The 20849-nt window shown below is 41.3% G+C and overlaps 1 protein-coding gene across 2 annotated transcripts in view; it reads left to right on the plus strand.

The window, feature by feature from the left end:
- The window catches only part of LOC137375926 (polypeptide N-acetylgalactosaminyltransferase 10-like), a 137526-nt gene that overhangs the window by 43096 nt on the left and 73581 nt on the right, over window positions 1-20849 (plus strand). For both annotated transcript variants that reach the window (XR_010976097.1, XM_068043634.1), the window contains exon 3: window positions 7188-7326. Coding sequence is in view for 1 of the 2 variants with exons in the window: in XM_068043634.1 (XP_067899735.1) it covers window positions 7188-7326 (139 nt within the window). In the remaining variant the exon portion in view is untranslated. The remainder of the gene's footprint in view (window positions 1-7187; window positions 7327-20849) is intronic.

Here is a 20849-nt window from a genome sequence, read left to right on the forward strand (position 1 = left end):
GGCCTGGGAATTTATTCACCTTTAAGCCTGCTAATACAGCTAATACTTCCTCCTTTTTCAATGCTAATTTGATCAAGTATATCACAATCCCCCTCCCTGATCACTCGTCCCTCGCAATAGTGAACATAGATGAAAAGTGATGGTTCAAACCTCACCTCCGGCTCCACACACACATTGCCTTTTTGATCCCTAATGGGCTTCACTTTTTTCCTGGTTATCCTCTTGCCCCTAACATACTTACAAAACACCTTGGGATTTTCCTTTATCTTGTCTGCCAGTGATTTTCATGCCCCCTCTTCACTCTCCTAATTACTTTTTTTAAGTACTTCCCTACACTTTCTATACTCCTCTGGAGCCTCCACTGTTTTCAGCGCTCTGAATCTGCCATACGCCTCCTTTTTTTTTTTTCGTTAACCAATCCTCTATATCCCTTGACATTCAGGGTTCCCTTGACCTGTTGGTCCTACCTTTTACCTTTACAGGAACATGCTGCACCTCAACCCTCACAATTTCCCTTCTAAATGACTCCCACTGGTCTGATGTAGACTTTCCTATAAGAAGCTGCTCCCAGTTCATGTTGGCCAGATCCTGTTTATCATATTGAAATCTGCCTTCCCCCAATTCAGTACTCTTATTTCCGGTCCCTCTATGTCCTTTTCCATAATAACCTTAAATCTGAGAGTTATGGTCACTATCTATGCAATGCTCCCCCACTGCCACTTCTACCACTTCTCCGGCTTCATTCCCTAGGATTAAATCCAGTACCGCCCCTCCACTTGTAGGACTGTCTACGTGCTGGCTCAAAAAGCTCTCCTGATTGCACTTGAAGAATTCCACCCCCTTTAAGCTTTTTGCACAAATACTATCCCCTTTAATATAGGGGAAGTTGAAACCTCCAACAAGAGAGAATCTAACCATCTCCCCTTGACATTCAACAGCATTACCATCACTGAATCCCCCACTAGCAACATCCTAGGGGTTACCATTGACCAGAAACTGAACTGGAGTAGCCATATAAATACCGTGGCTACAAGAGCAGGTCAGAGGCTAGGAATCCTGAGGCGAGTAACTCACCTCCTGACTCCTCAAATCCTGTCCACCATCTACAAGGTACAAATCAGGAGTGTGATGGAATACTCTCCACTTGCCTGGATGGGTGCAGCTCCAACAACATTCAAGAAGCTCGACACCATCCAGGACAAAGCAGCCCGCTTGATTGGCACCCGATCTACAAACATTCACTCCCTCCACCACCAACGCACAGTGGCAGCAGTGTGTACCATCTACAAGATGCACTGCAGCAATGCACCAAGGCTCCTTAGACAGCACCTTCCAAACCCGCGACCTCTACCAACAAGAAGGACCAGGGCAGCAAATACATGGAACACCACCACCTGCAAGTTCTCCTCCAAGTCACACACCATCCTGACTTGGAACTATATCGCCGTTCCTTCACTGTCGCTGGGTCAAAATCCTGGAACGTCCTTCCTAACAGCACTGTGGGTCTACCTACCCTAAATGGACTGCAGCGGTTTAAGAAGGCAGCTCACCACCACCTTCTCAAGGGCAATTAGGGATGGGCAATAAATGCTGGCAGAGCCAGTGACGCCCACATCCCATGAATGAATTTTTTTTTTTAAATCCCCTACTATTATTACCCTATTTTTGCACCTTTGAGATTTGCCTACATATCTGCTCCTCTACCACTGCCTGACTGTTTGGAGGCCTGTAGTACACTCCCAGCCAAGTAATAGCCCCCTTTTTGTTTTTAAGTTCTACCCATATGGCCTCATTAGAGGAACCTTCTACGATATCATCCCACCTTACTGCAGTAATTATCTCTTTAATCAACAGTGTAATGCTACCTCCTCTTTTACACCCTCCCCTATCACGTCTGAAGATTCTATACCCTGGGATATTGAGCTGCCTGTCCTGCCGTTCCCTCAACCATGTCTCAGTGATAGCAATAATATCATATTCCCATGTGTTAATCAACGCCCTCAATTCATCTGTCTTACCAGTAAGACTCCTTGCATTAAAATAGATACAATCCAGCCTTGCATTATTTGCCTGAGCCTTAACAGGTCTACATTACTCTGTCCTCCAGACTGACTTAGCTTCACATTTATATTTGATTGTACATCACCCCCTACTGTGCTTCCATGCTGTATCTCTTCCCCTGCCAAATTAATTTACCCACCCCCCTGCCACCAACAGCACTAGCAAACCTCCTAGCAAGGATTCTGGTCCCATTCTGGTTCAGGTGCAACCTGTCCATCTTATACAGATCCCACCTTCGTCAGAAACAGGCCCAGTGATCCAAGAAACTAAAGCCCTCCCTCCCGCACCATCTCCCCAACCATGCATTCATCTGCTGTAACCTCCTATTCATAAACTCACTAGCCCATGGCACCGGAAGAAACCCAGAGATTACAACCTTTTGAGATTGTTTTTAATCTGCTGCCTAGCGACCTAAATTCTTTTTGCAGGACCTCATCCCTCTTTCTACCTATATCATTGGTACCAACGTGGACCACGACCTCCGGCTGTGCACCTTCACTTTCCAGAATACTTTGTAGCTGCTCAGTGATATCCAAGACCCTTGCACCAGGGGGCCAACATACCATCCTGGAATCATGTCTGTGACCACAGAAACGCCTATCTGTTCCTCTAACCATAGAATCCCCTACCCCTGTGGCCCTCTGTCAGAACATCAGTACAAAGCTTGATGCATTGCAAACTTCTATAGAATATTTTCTCTTGCCGTCATCACCTGAGCTCTCTCCTGTGTACACTTAGTGTTTAAACATTATTTGGTGAACCAGAATAATCAGAGTTTGCAGTAAACAGAGGAAAATTGTTGATTTGCCTATTTGTGCCTCAGTGTGTGCGTGTTTTTTTTTTTGTTCCCAGCAACTGTTCCTCACTACAATTGCTTCAAGCTCTATTTTGCTGTTCTGCTGCCAAATAAATCTGCTTTAAAATCACAGTCTGGGAACTTTGGAATTATGACCTCTCATTGGATGGTGATGCATCTGATTTAAAATATGCTCTGATTCGCATTGTTTTTCTTGACAAGACTATCCTGGCTATAATCTTCTGTTGGTGATGTAGCCTTTTTTTTAAATAATGCCGTGTAACTAAAGTATCAGAATCCAACTAGTTGTAATGAATATTGCTATGTATTTTCAGTGTCCCACTTTAAAGTTTTATTTTATTGATTTCATCATTAATGAAACTTTTTACCTATCTTCCAGACTTTTTAATTAAAATTACATATCCCCAAAAACTGCCATTTGAGAAGTTAATGGATGGTATTATGATGGGAAATATAATAATTTTTTTTAAACCACTTTTCTCATTTGGAGTTGGGGATTTTAAATGAGTACAGTGCCCCGATGTGACTCAAATGCAAAAGGTGTGGTGAGAGTGACTGCCTTTGATATTAAGACAGTATTTGATCGAGTGCAGTGTCAAGGAGCCCTAGCCAAATTGAAATAAATGGGAATTGGGGAGAAAACTCTCCACTGGTTGGAGTCATACCTTGTGCAAAGTAAGACGATTGTAGTTGTTTGAGGCCAATCGTCTCAGCCCCAGGGCATCACTACAGGAGTTCCTCAGGGTCGTGTCCTAGGTCCAACTATCTTCAGCTGCTTCATCAATAGCCTTCTCTCCATCATAAAGTTAGAAGTGAGAATGTTTGCTGCTGATTGCACAATGTTCAGCACCATTCACAACTCCTCAGATACTGAAGCAGTCTGTGTAGAAATTCAGCAAGACCTGGACAACATTCAGATTTGGGCTGATAAGTGACAAGTAATATTCACGTTACACAAGTGCCAGGCAATGACCATCTCCAACAAGAGAGAATCTAACCATCTCTCCTTGACATTCAATGGCATTACCATTGCTGTATTGCCCACCATCAACATCCTGTGGGTCACCATTGACTGGAAACTTAACTGGACCAGCCATATAAATACTGTGACATTCTCTCGTAGCCAGAGACTAGGAAACCTGTGGCGATTAACTCACCACCTAACTCCCCAAAGCCTGTCTGTCCTCTCCGTACTCTCCAATGCCTGGATGAGTGTAACTCCAACAACACTCAAGAAGCTTGATACCATACAGGACAAAGCAGCCTGCTTTTTTTGGCACCTCATCCACCACCTTACGCATTCACTTTCTCCACCAGTGCACTGTGGCAGCCTTGTGCACCATCTACAAGATGCACTGCATCAATTTGCTAAGCCTCCTTCGACAGCACCTTGCAAACCCGCAACCTCTCCTACCTAGAAGGACAATGACAGCGGATGTGTGGGAGCCCCACCACCTTCCCATCCAAACCACATACCATCCTGGCTTGGAAATATCTTCACTGTCACTGGTCAAATTCCTAGAACTCTCTTCCTAACAGCACTGTGTGTGTACGTACACCACATGGACTACAGTGGTTCAAGAAGCTGGCTCACCATCACCTTATCAAGGGCAATTAGGGACGGGTGACAAATGCTGGCCAGCAACACTCTCATCCTAGGAAAGAATAATATAAAAAAATTATGATATTCACTTAAATGGTCTGCTGTATCAATCTAATTCAGTACTAATTTTAATGCACTCCCAAAGTCTAGTTACAAGCTGTAAAACAGTGATTGATGCCTATAAGCCTTCATTATAATTGTCCTTTTATGTCTTTTGTTGTCTCAGTTTTAACTCATTCAGGAGTATAAAGAAAATGTAAATTTACTGATATATATATATATTCTGAAAATGGAGTTTGTTTAAACGTGTGCATCAAAGTAAAGTCTGAAGCCAGACGGTGTTATGTTTACGCCGAGTTGCTGAATATATATCTGCTTTATCTCTGAACAATGCAGATGGCATACTTGTATTAAATCACCAACAGGTTTATTTACAGCACTTTAAACTATTGCACCACTTACAAGATCTCAGTACAATGTTGCCTTCAGAATGGTCTGTTTAGTAGAACATTTTAGCTCTGTCATTTTTTTATTTTCAGTTTCAACTTTTCAGCTCCAGGCTTAAGTAATCAAACAGTGAAGACAGGTAACTGGGCAGACTAATATAATCAAACCCAGGTCAATCAAACACTACAGACGGAATTATGGCATGCACCAAACTGCTTCAAACTGTGAATGCCTGCAAGAAGAAGGCATTTTTACATAACTGAGTCATTACGGCAAAGAAGGCAAGCATCTTGCCCATTGACTCCACGCCGGCAGATGGTGAAATTTGAATTCAATTAATAAATCTGGAATTAAAACGCTAGTCCAATGATGACCATGAAACCATTGTTGATTGTTGTAAAAAACCTATCTGGTTCACTCAGGTCCTTCAGAGAAGGAAATCTGCTGTCCTTACCTGGTCTGGCCTACATTTGTCTCCAGACCCACAGCAATGTGGTTAACTCTTAAATGCCCTCTGAAATAGCCTAGCAAGGGCAATTGGGGATAGGCAATAAATGCTAGTTGAGACAGCGACACCCACATCCCAAGGATGAATTAAAAAAAATTGATAGTCTCCATTTCCACTGCACTCATAGGAGTGCTATGTAAGAAAATTCTTCCTCACATCTCTCCTGTTTCTCTTGGCCAAAACCTTTAATCTATATCTCCTAGTCCATAGAGCAGCGATAGCTCAGTATAAAGAGATAGACTTGCAACTCTGACAAATGAAGACAAGTTCTTTGTCTGCCTGTTAAAGAAGATAAGTGAATCAATTGACAAACAACAAGTCTCGTTCCTGAAGTAGCCAGCAACTAGAGTGTCATGAATATAGTCGTTGGAGATGATTGATTGGATACTTATCAGTCAAATTGGTCAATTGAAGAGAGTTTTTTTTTAAATTTAGGGTATATTTGTTTTCTAGAATTTGTCTCTGAAATAATTTGAGGCAAAAATAACTTACGATGCTGGTCATGAAGGTACAGTTGAAATCTGAAGGTTATTTTTGAACATTTACTTGTTCTGTTGCCACAACAGTGTTTTGCAAATTTGGACCAGTTTTTTTTATATAGTTGAGAAAACATTGCTATTTTTTATTTGGTTTTATTCTTTCATGGGACCTGGATGTCGCCAGCATTTGCTGCCCTTCCCTAATTGCCCTTGAGAAGGTGGTGGTGAGCATCCTTTTTGACCACTGCAGTCTGTGGTGTTGGTACACCCATAGTGCAGTTAGGAAGGGAGTTCCAAGATTTTGACCCAGTGACCGTGAAGGAATGGCAATATAATTCCAAGTCAGGATGTTGTGTGGTTTGGAGGGGAACTTGCAGGTGGTGGTGATCCCATGTGTCTGCTGCCCTTATGCTTCCAGATATTAGAGGTTGCGGGTTCGGAAGGTGCTTTCGAAGGAGTCTTGGTGAGTTGCTGCAGTGCATCTTGTATATGTAAAAGTTTGTGCCTCAAAACCTAGCTATTATATAACAGAAAGCCAGTTGGTGAAGGTTAGTACAGCAACCAATCATTACTCAGTCTTACTTTTATTTACAGAGTTAAAGATTATAAACATACACCTCCTAACTCAAGTATACCACAGTTTCAATTAGTGTATCTTTATATTGCTCAAGTGAAACCCAAGTTAATGCCCACCATCTGCATACTATTAAATACGATTTATATACAATTAACACTAGCTGGAGTACCTGAGAACATGTACTGATGGAATTATGGGACTGTTCTGTTGCTCCAATTGATAGGCTTCGGGCATCTTTCATTTAGATTGGGTGTGCACAGTTCATTTATGGCACATTGTTGCGAGAACATATGAGCTTTAAAAAAATTAGGTTAGTTATGGCATGTGTGTTTCAGAAATCTGCTGAGGTTGCATGATACTGATTCTTGATCTGTGGAAGGCCTTTCCTAACTTGTGGACTGCTCCTTTTAATTTGGAGTCTTGGATCGAGCAATATAAGTACAGAACGTTTCGAATTAAATTTTCGAATAATCTACTGTGAAACTATTGATATGACTCTATGAGCTACTTGCTTTAATACTGAAGGCTTTATTTGACTTTGTCCAGTGATCCTCGGAATATCCTATCAGATGATAAACCATTGCAAGAAAGTCACAACTATAGAATCAAGATTTTAACAGTAAATTTGGAAGAATCCAGGATTAACTGTTGGTGAATATATCTTGCAGTACCATCCTTCTGCTTTATTCTATTAGGAATTGGAGAACAGGGGAAACCTGTCCCATTGACTAATGAAGATCAAGCTGATCAAGCATATAGGGAAAATGGTTTCAACATCTACGTGAGTGATAAAATCTCTCTGAATCGGAGCCTCCCTGACATTCGACATCCAAAGTGAGTGAAGCAGCTTCCCTCCATCTTGCAATTAATTAAGTCGCCCTTATTTGGTTAAAATATTAAGTTTGGAACTATCTGTCAACCATATTTAGTTTAACTTTTTTTACTGAAATCCTGTCTGCCCTGCAGCTTTCCCCTTACAGTCCCCACTGTTTACAACACTCACACCAGGCATGGGCAGCTGCAGTGGCAAATAGCGCTAACCATTTGCCATTTCCATAGGATTCAATTACAAAGGTGGCATGCTGGCCAGAAGTTTCCACTTAAGGTACAGTGGGCGATCCAGATGCAAATTGCACTAGTTTTAAGAAGTTTCTTTATGGCTTAAGCTTCTGCTCAAACCCATTTGCATATTGCTGTATGTAAAATTCGTGGCATCTCACCATACTGATTAATTCGATCTGGTGGCGTGGCCAGTTTTGCAGGTTACCTGGTTTCTTGCAATGTTTGCTTTCAAGCCTGCACAAAATATCGTAGAATCTCTATTGTTGCTGGATATAATTTGTGTTTAAAATTCCTTGATCTTTTGCACTGGTTTGGCTGATCACGGCCGAATTCCTCTGGACAAAAAACAGTGCAACCTAGTGGAAACTCCTGATCGTTATGCATGCCTTCTGCTTTGGGCAGTTTGATTAAATCCTTATCCTGTATTTGAACAAAATACTGTGAATGCTGGAATACTCTGCAGGCCAGGCAGCATCTGCAGAGAGAGAAATAGAGTTAAGGTTTGCAGTCGATAGCCTTTCAAAAGAACTGGAAAAAGTTAGAGATGTAACAGGGATGGTCAATAAATGCTAGACCTAGCCAGCAACACCCACATCCCTGGAATAAAAAAAAAGGTTTTAAGCAAGTACAGAGGCAGGAAAAGGAGGGAAAGTCTATGATTGGGTGGAAGGTGTTGGACTGTTGTCCTGTTCTATTTTGTTTTGTTACTTTAAACAAGATGCTGTTCCGGTATCAGAACAGTCCTGGCTGCTCCAAGTCCCTGAAATCTCCAATTTTCTATCTTTTTCTCGTTTACCGCGAGCCGCTCTGTAAATTCTGCAATTGCTTTATTTCTCACTCCTACCTTCTGAATTTCCAGCATTAGACACTGTAACACCAATGCTGCCACCTTTTTTCACTTTTGAATACTGATCCATACTTTTTAACTTTCCATTAAGGACTTCCATGTCTCTCTTCATCCTTCTGTCATTGTTTCCTTCTCTATCTCATAAGCACCCACGCCCCCCCCCCCCCCCCCACCTTTTTTTAGATTCAATCAATTTATTCAGAAATGAATGGATTTCATCCGGAATATTCCATGATCTTCCCATTGTTAACTGCAGATCCTCTTTAGGCTACTACCTGTAAGAGAATACATAGCCCTCGAACTGATGCCTGGGAGACCTTTCTTCAAACCAATTGCCACTTATAGGAACTCAAAAATATCACATATGACTTAACAAACTACGAGAAAAAACACTCGCATTGGGGTCGCCAGTATGTTGGTCAGCTTTCCTGTTCAATTTATTTTTGTTAGTTTAAGCACAGACATCATTTGTAACAACTGCAGAATCAGGTCTTTTGGCTTACACCATCCAACATGAGCACTTAGTCAAATCATATCATACTGGAATCGTGTTGTATGATTCTTTATTGAGTTCACAATTCACTACAAGAACTTGGGTATCCAACTTCACAATTCCAGCATGACTACAGCAAATAATGGTTTACTCAACAATAACAACAACTTATATAGCATCTTTAATGTCATAAAACATCCCAAGGCATTTTCTTCTCCTCTTTGGCCTCCTTATCTCGAGAGACAATGGGTAAGCGCCTGGAGGTGGTCATTGGTGTGTGGAGCAGTGCCTGGAGTGGCTATAAAGGCCAATTCTAGAGTGACAGGCTCTTCCACAGGTGCTGCAGAAAAATTTGTTTGTCGGGGCTGTTACACAGTTGGCTCTCCCCTTGCGCTTTTGTCTTTTTTCCTGCCAACTGCTAAGTCTCTTCGAGTCGCCACACTTTAGCCTCGCCTTTATGACTGCCCGCCAGCTCTGGCGAACGCTGGCAACTGACTCCCACGACTTGTGATCAATGACACAGGACTTCATGTCACGTTTGCAGACGTCTTTGAAGCAGAGACATGGACGGCCGGTGGGTCTGATACCAGTGGCGAGCTCGCTGGACAATGTGTCTTTGGGGATCCTGCCATCTTCCATGCGGCTCACATGGCCAAGCCATCTCAAGCGCCGCTGACTCAGTAGTGTGTATAAGCTGGGGATGTTGGCCACCTCGAGGACTTCTGTGTTGGAGATACGGTCCTGCCACCTGATGCCAAGTATTCTCCGGAGGCAGCGAAGATGGAATGAATTGAGACGTCGCTCTTGGCTGACATACGCTGTCCAGGCCTCGCTGCCATGGAGCAAGGTACTGAGGACACGGGCTTGATACACTCGGACTTTTGTGTTCCAAGGCGAATTATAAAACAAGTATGATATTGAGCCACAAAAGGAGATATTAGGTCAGATGACCAAAAGCTTGATCAAAGAGCCAGGTTTTAAGGAGTGTCTTAAAGGAGGAAAACGAGGTGGAGAGACGCAGAGGTGAGGGGTGGTATTCCAAATCTTGGGGTTGAGGCAACTGAAGGCGCGGCCACCAATTATGGAGTGATTAAAATCAGGGATACACAGGTCGTGGAGACTTCAAGTAGCATTTGATTATTTTCACATTAGAATACCTCATTCATTAGGAATGTAACCCACAAAGACTTATTTATTTATTCTTAAACAGCTAATTTTTAAAACATCCTTTTTTAAACAAAAAAATGGTTAACCGTGAATTTTGAATGTTTGTGTGTGTATGGGGGAAGTTAGATTAAAATAAGTTATAAGGTCTTTGGACATAGGTTTATCTTCATAATGGTTAAGATTTAGTTTTTTAATAAATAGTTAATTTGTTGTCTAAAGATACCTGGTTTGGTCTGTTTTATTCTGGTACTAAAGGGTTTAATTTGGCTTTTTTCCAGTTGGATGGGAAAACTTTAATAATATGCTGCGATGTGTAGAGTGATGGGACTGAATGATGGTGCAGTGCTCCCATCTCGGTCATAACACAGCTTTGTTTCATTACTGGTTAAGACTTGTTTTATAATAAACTGATGTTTTTTTATTGGTGTATTTTATGATGGGATAAAAATACAGTCTATGATTGACTGTATCAGTAACTGGGGAAAAATTTAAATATATGTTGTGACCCGTGGAGAAGTGGAACTAGAAAAACAGTGCATTCCTCCCGCCTTGGTCGTAACATAAAATTGGGGCCCTTGGCGGGATAACCCAATGCCGACGACATACAATTGTAAGTAGGGTAATAATAACTGAATAGAGGAAATGTTTTTGTTTTAGAAGTTTCTTGTGCAGTTGATTGACATTCTGATACAGTAAACTTTTATCAGTTGCTGTGACCTTTCTAGGGAAGGAGGATGTATCCCTGAGTGATTTGAGAAACTTAACCAAGGTTAAACTAAAGGATTTGGCAGAACTGTTGGTGTTGGAGTTAAAACTAGGAACCAAGAAAGCAGACATAATTGAAGTAATAGCACAACATTTGCAACTGGAAGAAGGCAGTGGCAAACCAAAGGGTATTGCAGTTGAATTAGCTAAAATTTAGTTACAGATGAAGCAGCTTGAGCAGGAACAGGAAATGGAAAACTTGAGCTTGAAGGAGAATTGACAATGAAGAAGTTTGAATTTGAAAAAGAGGGAAGGGAAAAAGAGGGAGCATTTGAAAGAGAAGGCAGGGATTTCGAGGTTAAAAAGATGGAACTAAGAAAAAGGGGTGAACATCACTCCAGTGAAAGTTCTGGTGAGGAAAGATCTAGCTGTAGCCCAGGACCCAGTGTAGAGCTGTTTAAATTTGTGTACATCCTCCCTATGTTTGAGGAAAGGGACGTGCAGGCATTTTTCATTGCTTTTAAAAAGATAGCCAGACAGATGAAGTAGCTGAAGTAAAGCTGGACACTGCTTATGCAAAACAGGTTGATGGGCAGAGCTCATGAAGTTTATGCCATGCTTTCTGAGGAGGCTTCTGCAGATTGAGATGGCACAAAAGGCTATTCTTGTTGCCTATGAGTTGGTCCCTGAAGCTTATTGGCAAAATTTTGGAAACTCCGGAGCCAACCTAGGCAGACTTGTATAGAAAGTCAAACACTGCTTTCAGGTGAAACAATGATTTACTTGTGCTTCAATTTCGTATACTGTATTCACTGCTCACAATGTGGTCTCCTCTACATTGGGGAGACCAAATGCAGATTGGGTGACCGCTTTGCGGAACACCTTCGCTCAGTCCGATTAGCATGACCTCGAGCTTCTGGTTGCTTGCCATTTCAACACACCCCCTGCTCTCATGCCCATACCTCTGTCCTGGGCTTGCTGCAGTGTTCCAGTGAATTCCAATTCAAGGAACAGCATCTCATTTACCGATTAGGCATGCTACAGTCTGCCGGACTGAACATTTGAGTTCAATAATTTCAGAGCATGACAGGCCCCCCTGCCTTTTTATTTTATTTGTTTCATCATTCATTTTTCTTACCATGTGCCTGCCCACTTTTGTTTCATGTTTGTGCTTTGGGCCAGGGCTGTTCATTTTTCTGTCCATTGACACCCTCTCTGCACTAACACTTTGTCTTTCAACACGCCATTCACATACCATTTGCCTTTGCTCCATGACTTTCTGGTCAGTTATTCTCTGTGACCTGTCCTGCCAACACCTTGCCTTTTGTTATCTCTTGCCCCACCCCCGCTTTATTTGCTTCTCTTTCCACAGATGCTGCCGGACCTGCTGAGTATTTCCAGCATTTCTTGTTTTCGTTTCAGATTTCCAGCATCTGCAGTATTTTTCTTCTATTTTAGACAATAGTGGAGCGGTGTTGTAGGAGGATGCTGTGGTCAACTGTGTTGAAGGCTGCAGACAGGTCGAGAAGGACAAGGAGGGACAGTTTACCTTTGTCACAGTCACATAGGATATCATTTGTGACTTTGATAAGAGCTATTTTGGTACTGTAGCAGGTGAGAAAACCTGTTTGGAAGGATTCAAACATGGAGTTCTGGGAAAGATGGGAACGGATTTGGGAGGCAACCATACGTTCAAGGATTTTGGAAGGAAAGAGAGATTGGAGATGGGACGGTACTTTGCAAGGGAGATGGCGGGGTCGAGGGTTTTTTTTTAGGTCAGGGCTGATGACAGCAAATTTAAAGGAGAGAAGGACAACATGTGAAGAGAGAGCAAACTGTTTACAATATCGGCTAACAGGGGACCAGGAGGGGGAGGTTGGGTGATCAGTTTAGTGGGAATAGGATCAAGGGAACAGTATGTGGGTCTCATAGACAAGAGTTCAGAGAGGAGATAGGAGAGAAAGTAGAGAAAGATGTTAGTTCAGGGCATGGGCAGGGAGAGCATTGTGAGGTTTGGCTGGGTGGGATAGTGGAAGGGAAGAACACAGTAGAGGCAGCTGATCGGATGGTCTCGATCTTGGTGACAAAGCTGCTCGCACTTAATGTTGGTGACGGTGGAGGGGACAGGGGAGAGGAGTTTAGGAAGACAGTTTGTAGTAGAGAAAAGAAGCTGGGAGTTATCTTTGCTTTCCAAGACGATCCTGGAATAATGAGCAGGTGTAGCCAATGACAGCAGGACCCAGTTGTCTTTTAAGTGGTCCAGCAGGATCTGGCAGTGGATGGATTAACCAGTTGTCTGCCATATCTTTCAAGTCTGCATTCCTTGGACTTAAGGGAGCAGAAATGAGGGCTGTATGGGGGAACACTTGCACCAATTTCTGCATTCTGTGCTTACTAACGCTAAACTATAATGTATTAGAAGACCCAATCAGACATCAGATAACATGAAGCCAAGAAGATATACTTAAGTTCATCTCCCAATGATTCAGGTACCATGGTTATAAGGTCCTCTTAAGTTCTTCAATCATTTTATTATTATAAACCGACCAACCCAGCATGTTCCAGATCCTTAAGACATGGATGAATGACCATTCTTCAATTAGGCCTGCTTCACAAGACATCCCAGTTCAGCAGAATGGAAAGCCGTTTTCACTCATTGTATGCTGATCCCACAAACAACAAGGTACATGGGCAATGTGAACCCACATCCCCACAGGAGGCAGGTACTTACCCATTCAGAAGGTGCTGCTGCTTTCAGCAAAAGCCAGGTCCTTGAGCAGTTTCATTGAGCTGTTCGCACTTTGTTAATCCCCTGGATTGTATTTACTCATTTTAAAGACTCTGCTGATTTCAGGCAAAGTGGGTCCTCCAACAGACTTGCAGCTTGTTAAAGTGGTTACCTTCATAATGACATTCTGGATGTGAACGATTAGGAGAGGTTATGTTGTAATTGATGGGAAAAGCTGCACAAACTTGGGTTATATTCCCTTACATTCAGAAGATTGAGGTGTTCAAAATTTTTTATAAGGATTTGTTAGAGTAGATATGATAAAGTCATTTCCTCTGGTGGGAGAATGCAGTACAAGAAAACACAATCTTAAAATTAGGAGCAAAAGCCGAAAATCCTGCAAGTACTAGCAGGTCTGGCAGCATCTGTGTAGAGAAAAAACAAGTTAATATTTTAGGTCAGTGTGCCTTCATCAGAACCTAGGGTCATCAACCTGATATGTTAACTTTTGTATCTACCAATGCTCCCAGACGTGCTGAGTATTTGCAGCATTTTCTATTTTTATTTCAAATTTCCAGCATCCACAGTACTTCACTCTTGTATCTTAAAATTAGAGCTAGACCATTCAGGAGTGAAATCAGGCAGCACTATTTCATACAAAGGGTGGTAGAAATGTAGAATTCTCTTCCCCATACAGCAGTGGATGCTGGTCAGTTGAAATTTTCAAGACTAATGTCGGTAGAATTTTGTTCTGAGTATTAAAAGGATATAGATGAAAGGCAGGTAAATGGATTTGAGATAGGGATCAGCTATAATCAAATTGAATATGGCTGAATAGCTGAATAGCCTACTTCAGTTTCTATATTCCTACAATCATAGCCCTGGATGATCAAGGTCATATTGCATTTTTTTTGTAACAACCCTTCTGTGAGCCACCTCATTCAACTTCATCTGAAAAGTCATATGCATATTAACTGTATTCACTTTACCTGTGCAATTTGGGGCGAAAAAAGCCTCTTAAATTTAACAAAAACAACTTACCTTTATCAGATTCAGACTGGGCTTTCCTTGATTAGCCTATCTAAATGCTCAGTAATTGATCTCAAATTATGGACTTTAAGAGCTTGCTCACACTGACATTGGATAACTTCAGACTAATTCATCCAATGTATTCTTTCCATTCTTGAACAGTGGTGTTCTATTGGTGTCTTTCCAGCCCCTGGCACAATTTGCAAATCCAAAGAGGTTTGAAAAATTGTGGGCAATCTCCATTATTTTTTTCACTTCCTCCAAACATGTAGTTCGTATGCTACATCCCTTGAGTTATACTAATTTTGTTCAGATCCAAATTCCTTTTCCAAATATCTCAAGAATTTTCCACTGAATTAGGGAGAATGAAGAAATTGGAAAATATGAAGAATTTTCAAAAATACAAATGAAGGTATTTTGTAGTTGAAATACTACTTTCTCTTTACATTTGTTAGGAGATACAAATTGGGCAATATTCTAATCACCTACAATTGTAAGTAGAATGAAAAAAACATCAGCCAATGCTTCCCACCACAACCCAGCAACCTCAACTTGGAGCAGGTTTACAAAAATGTTATTCTAGAACAGGATCTAGCTCAGCTGTAACTGAGTATCTTACTACCACTCACTGTCTAGGCCCTCAGAAATATTGGCCTGGATTTTGCAGCAGTAGTGACAGTGAAACTGTCAATGTTTGCCATCTTTACTCCTCTGAAACTGGTAGCGGCTTCTGTAATTCATTTATTAGAGTATTTTGAGGTTGTAACTAGCAGGGTAGATAAAGGGGAACCAGTAGACCTAGTATATCTGGATTTTCAAAAGGCATTCGATATGGTGCCACATAAAAGATTAATAGGCAAGATTAGGGCTCATGGTGTTGGGGATAATATATTAGCATGGATAGAAGATTGGTTAACAGACAGGAAGCAGAGAGTGAGCATAAATGGGGCATTTTCAAGTTGGCAGGCAGTGAATAGTGGGGTGCCACAAGGATCAGTGCTGGGGCCTCAGCTATTTACACTCTATTAATGACTTGGATGAAGAGACGGAAAGTAATGTATCTAAGTTTGCTGATGATACAAAGTTCAGTGGAAAGGTAAGCTGTGGGGAGGATGTAGAGAGGCTGCAAGGAAATATAGACAGGTTAAGTGAGTGAAAGGGCTTGATAGGGTAGAAGCTGAGTGATTGTTCCCATTGGTCTGGGAATCTAGAACATGGGGACACTGACCCCTTATCCTGAGACTATCATTAAGGACTGAGATGAGAAATTACTTCAATCAAAGGGTTGTGAATGTTTGGAATGCTCTACCCCAGAAGGTTGTGGATGCTCCATCATTGAATGCATTTAAGGCTTGGATAGAGAGATTTTTGGTCTCGCAGGGAATCAAGGGATATGGGGAGAGGACAGGAAAGTGGAATTGAAGCCCAAGGTCAGCCATGATCGTATTGAATGACAGAGCAGGCTCGATGGGCCATATGGTCTACTTCTGCTCCTAATTTCTTGTGTTCTTGTGTAATTCACAGTTGAAAGCAGAAATTCAGAAGTTGCTGTCAGTGATTCTACACTTTGTAGGATATGCGGTTGAGGATTGCCAAACTGCAATCAATTAGAAATCATTGAACTGTCAACTTTCAGTCTGTATGCTCTTATTCTGGCTGTGTAAAAAAAAAAAAAAAAAACAAAAAAAAAAAAAACCCTTGAATAGGTTTCATCTTGTTGCACGAGGTGTAACTGGATTTTTAACAGTGTACTAACTTCATAATGCTAAAAACCTCACTGACCCTGAAAGAGTAACTTTTTATTTTTTGAATATCAAATGTCTCTGGTACGGTCAGGTGAGGAGGGGGTCACAGTTGCCCCTCTTGCCATTCCTCTTATTTGGCCGCCATAGGGTTTATTCCTTTCTAAACAGTTGTTGTACTTACCACCTCAGCGAGTGTTTTACCTTTTACCTTTGGTTCTTTCATGATCATATTAGACAGATTTTCGTCTGTTTTAAACCAGACAGAGGTAAGTTTATTATACTCAAAAAGCTAAACCCAATTTAAAAATTTATTTTAAAAAAATACGGCACACATTCACATGAGGATCTCACACACAAAACGATTTCAGAATGGAAAGTGGGTTTTTTTGGTTGTATTAAAGTCCAGAATAAATAAAAGTTAAATACATAGTCTGAGTTTGGTATGATTCTGTGGTCTTACAGCTGGAGTTGTATTCTTGAAGTCTTTGGCTGGTCAAAGTGCACTTTGTAGCTGGCCTGCCTGGCTCAGGGTTTTCTTGGAGGCATCTTGTAGGTGTCTCACTTCCCCTGGTCTCTATAGCAATCTGTAGGCTTGGAGGGTCCACAGTAGCAGATGGTTTTCAAACTTGATGTCAAGAGAGAGGAAAGTGGAGACGCAGCCTTTTTTTGCTGCTGCACGCTCAGTTACTATTTGTCTCTTGTGTGTCACAAAACTCCTAGTTTTTTTCCCAGAGATGGACATGACTGCCTCAGTGTATTCTCTGGAACCTTCTAATGAGATACAAGATTCAGAATTGGCTCTACAGGCCCCAAGATGCCACAATTTATTTTTGGACAAATTTGTTCTTTCAAAGTCATAGTGTCAGGATTGCCTTGAAAGCTGCGCTAATAAAGCAACCCGAGGTAATTTAATTACTTTGAGGTAGCCATCGTTCTGAGTCCATGTTTCTCAGACTTCTGTCTCCGGTTGGAAGCCTTGGAATGTGCAAAGGTGTTTCAGATGCTAATTGCGGTGGCCATCCTCACTGCCAGTTTTTAAAAAAAGTTTACTGTAGGATTTTCTCCATTAAAAATCTAATGTAAGTTTCCAACCGATTGAATTAATATTCCTTATTTGGCATATTGTGTTTTCTTGACCGTCTCCATTATACAAAGTTCCATTTTTTAAAAAATTAGTTTGTTTGATATTTTAGCTTCTACCTTAACCCCATGTGTATGTCCCAGTCATTTATTTTGCTAAGGGTGGGGGGTGGGGGGGTGCAGTTGAAGAAAAACAGCTGTGATATTTTACTTTCCTTTTTCAAATCCCTATCCATGATATTTCATTCCACCATAGCTTCTTGTAGGCAACCTTTTTCTGCAGCAACATTTGCAGCTTCTGAGATGCTATGGTGCACATTTCATAGAAATGACGGAAATCATTGAACTTTACAGCATGGAAAGTGGTCGTTTGGCCCATTGTGTTCGTGCCAGCTGACCAGTAACAATCAAGCCTGATCCCACTTTCCAGCTGTTGGTCCATAGCCTTGTAGGTTAAAGCACTTCAAGTGCATATCCAAGTACTTTTTAAACATTATCAGAGTTTTTGCCTCTACCACCCTTTCAGGCAGTGAGTTCCAGATCCCTACCATCCTTTGGGTGAAAAAAATTCCCCTTGAATCCCCTCTGAGCCTCCTACCTCTTGGTAAATTAATGCCCTCTGGTATTGAACTCTTCAACCAAAGGGAATTTGCCTTCCTATCCATTGTATCTAGACTCTTCATAATTGTAGATACTTCACTTAGGTCTCTCTCAGCCACCTATGTTAAAGAAAACAACCCTAACCTATCTGATCTTTCCTCATAACTAAAATTCTCCAGTCCTGTCAACATTTTCAAAAATCTCCTCTACTCTAGAGTGCAATCGCTTCTTTCCCATAGACCAGAACTGCACGCAGTACTCCAGCTGTGGCCTAAGTAGTGTTTTATACAGTTCCAGCATATCATCCCAGCTCGTATATTCTGTGTCTCAGCAAATAAAGTATTCCGTATGCTTTCTTGACCACCTTATCTAACTGTCCAGCCACCTTCAGGGATCTGTGAACATGCACTCCTCTATTCCTCTACCCTTCTCACTATTCACCATTTATTGTGTATTCCCTTGCCTTGTTGCCCTTCTCCAAATGCATTGCCTCACACTTCTCTGGATTCAACCCCATTTGCCATTGTTCTGCCCACCTGTCCATCTTCCTGCAATCTACAGCTTTCTTCATTATCAACGACACGGCCAATTTTTGTATCATCTGCAAATTTCTTAATTTTTGCCCCCTACATTCAAGTCCAAATCATTGTTTTATAACACAAAAAGCAAGAGGCCTCGTACTGCGTCCCATGGAACCCCACTGAAAACAGCATTCCAGTAGCAAAAACACCCATCGACCATTACCCTTTGCTTCCTGCCTCTGAGCCACTTTTGGATCCAACATAACACTTTGCCTTGGATCCCATGCACTATTATTTTCGTGACCAGTCTGCCATGTGGGATCTCATCAATAACTTTGCTAAAATCCATATAGACTACTTCAAATGCACTACCCTCATTGACCCTCCTTGTTACTACCTCAAAAATGTACTCATGTTAGTCATTCACAACTTTCCCTTGACAAATCCGTGCTGATTGTCTTCGATTAATGCATGTCTTTCTAAATGAAGATTTATTCTGTCCCTCAGAATTTTTTCAATAATTTTCCCACCACAATGGTTAGGTTGACTAGCTTGCAATTACTTGGCCTATCCCTTTCTAAACAATAGTACAAAGTTAGCTGTCCTCCAGCACCATACCTATAAGCCAGCTAGGATTGGAAAATGATGGCCAGAGCCTCTGCTATTTCTTCTCTTGCGTCCCTTAGCAGCTTAGGATACATGTTGTCCAGGCCTGAGGATTTATACACTTTCAAAGATGTTAAACCCTTTAATACTTCTCTCACTGTTAATTACATTTAATATTTCACACCCTTCTCGCTGATTGCTATGTCTGTATCATCCGTCTCTTTTGTGAAAACCGATGCAAATTACGCATTTAAAAACCATACCAACATCCTTTGCCTCCATACACCTTATGGTCTGTAAAAGGATCTCTCTTTTTCTAGTTATCCTCTTGTTCTTTCTGTATTTATAAAAAAAAATCTTTGCATTTTCTTTGATTTTATCTGCCAATATTTTTTCATGCCCTCTGTTTTCCTAACTTTTTTAATTTGAACCATACACTTTTTATATTCTAGATTTTCTGCAGTATTGAACCCTCAATATCTGTTATAAGCTTCCCTTTTTCTCTCTATCCTCTCCTTTAAGCCCCTTAATGTCCAAGGGGCTCTGGATTTGTTACTCTCTTTTTCTCTAAGGGAACATGCTTGCTCTGAACCCTCCCCATCTCTTCTTTGAATGTCTCCCACTGATCTGGCATTGATGCAGCTATTCAAATAGCTATTTCCAGTTCACTTTCGCTAGACCACATCTCAGACTAGTAAAATTAGCTTTTCCACAATTGCGAACTTTTATTCTTGGTCCACCTATGTCCTTTTCCATAACTACCCTAAATCTAACTGAATTACGATCACTTCCACCAAAGTGTTCCCCAACTGATACCCCTTCCACCTGCCCAGCTTCATTCCCTAAAACTAAGTTCAGAACCACCCCCTCTCTTTTTGAGCTTGCTATGTACTGGCTTAAAAAAAGTTCTCCAGGATTCATTTTAAGAATTCTGCTCGCTCTGTACCTTCCACACTAATTCTATCCCAGTTAATATTAGGGTCATTGAAATTGCCCATTTATTACAGCCCTATTGTTTTTGCACTTCTCAGAGATTTGCCTACATGTTTGCTCTTCTGTCTCTCTCTGACTGTTTGGGGGTCTATAGTACATTCCCAGTTTTATAATTTTCCCTTTTTTGTTCTTCAGTTCAACCCATATGGCCTAATTTGATAATCCATCTACCATATCATCTCTCCTCACAGCTATAATTGTTTTCATCAATATTGTGACCCCCCCCCCCTTTTACTCCCCTCTCTATCTCGTCTGTAAACCCTGTAAATATCCCCCTTTTCTATCCTGTCTGAAAACCCGTAACCAGGAATGTTGAGCTGCCATTCGTATTCTCCTTCATGTCTCAGTAATACCTCCGCATATCAATCTCTGCTCTCAGCTCATCTGCTTTATTCCCTAGACTATTTGCATTGAAGTACATACCATTTAGCACTGCCAAACTCCCTTGTTGTCTACTTTCTAGCCTTTGTTTCCTCTGTCTTCCAAACATGCTTACTAATTTTCTGCCTTCTATTTTCTTTTTCTCCCTTCTGAATCTACTCTGAGGTTCCCATCCCCTTGCCAAATTAGTTTAAACCTTCTCCAAAAGCACTGGCAATGTTATAATTTATGTGTATTCTGCTGTTAGCTTGGGAATTGCAAGAATGTCACCTTCGTTGAATTTTGCATATATTCTGCTTGTGAAATTAGGTTTATTTATGGGGGAATAAAATTGGATAACTACCAAATGAAATTAAATGTGCTAATAGCTCAACATATTGTTGAACAAAGCTGGCATTAA

The sequence above is a fragment of the Heterodontus francisci genome, chromosome 12 (assembly GCF_036365525.1).
Source record: "Heterodontus francisci isolate sHetFra1 chromosome 12, sHetFra1.hap1, whole genome shotgun sequence".
NCBI lineage: Eukaryota > Metazoa > Chordata > Chondrichthyes > Heterodontiformes > Heterodontidae > Heterodontus > Heterodontus francisci.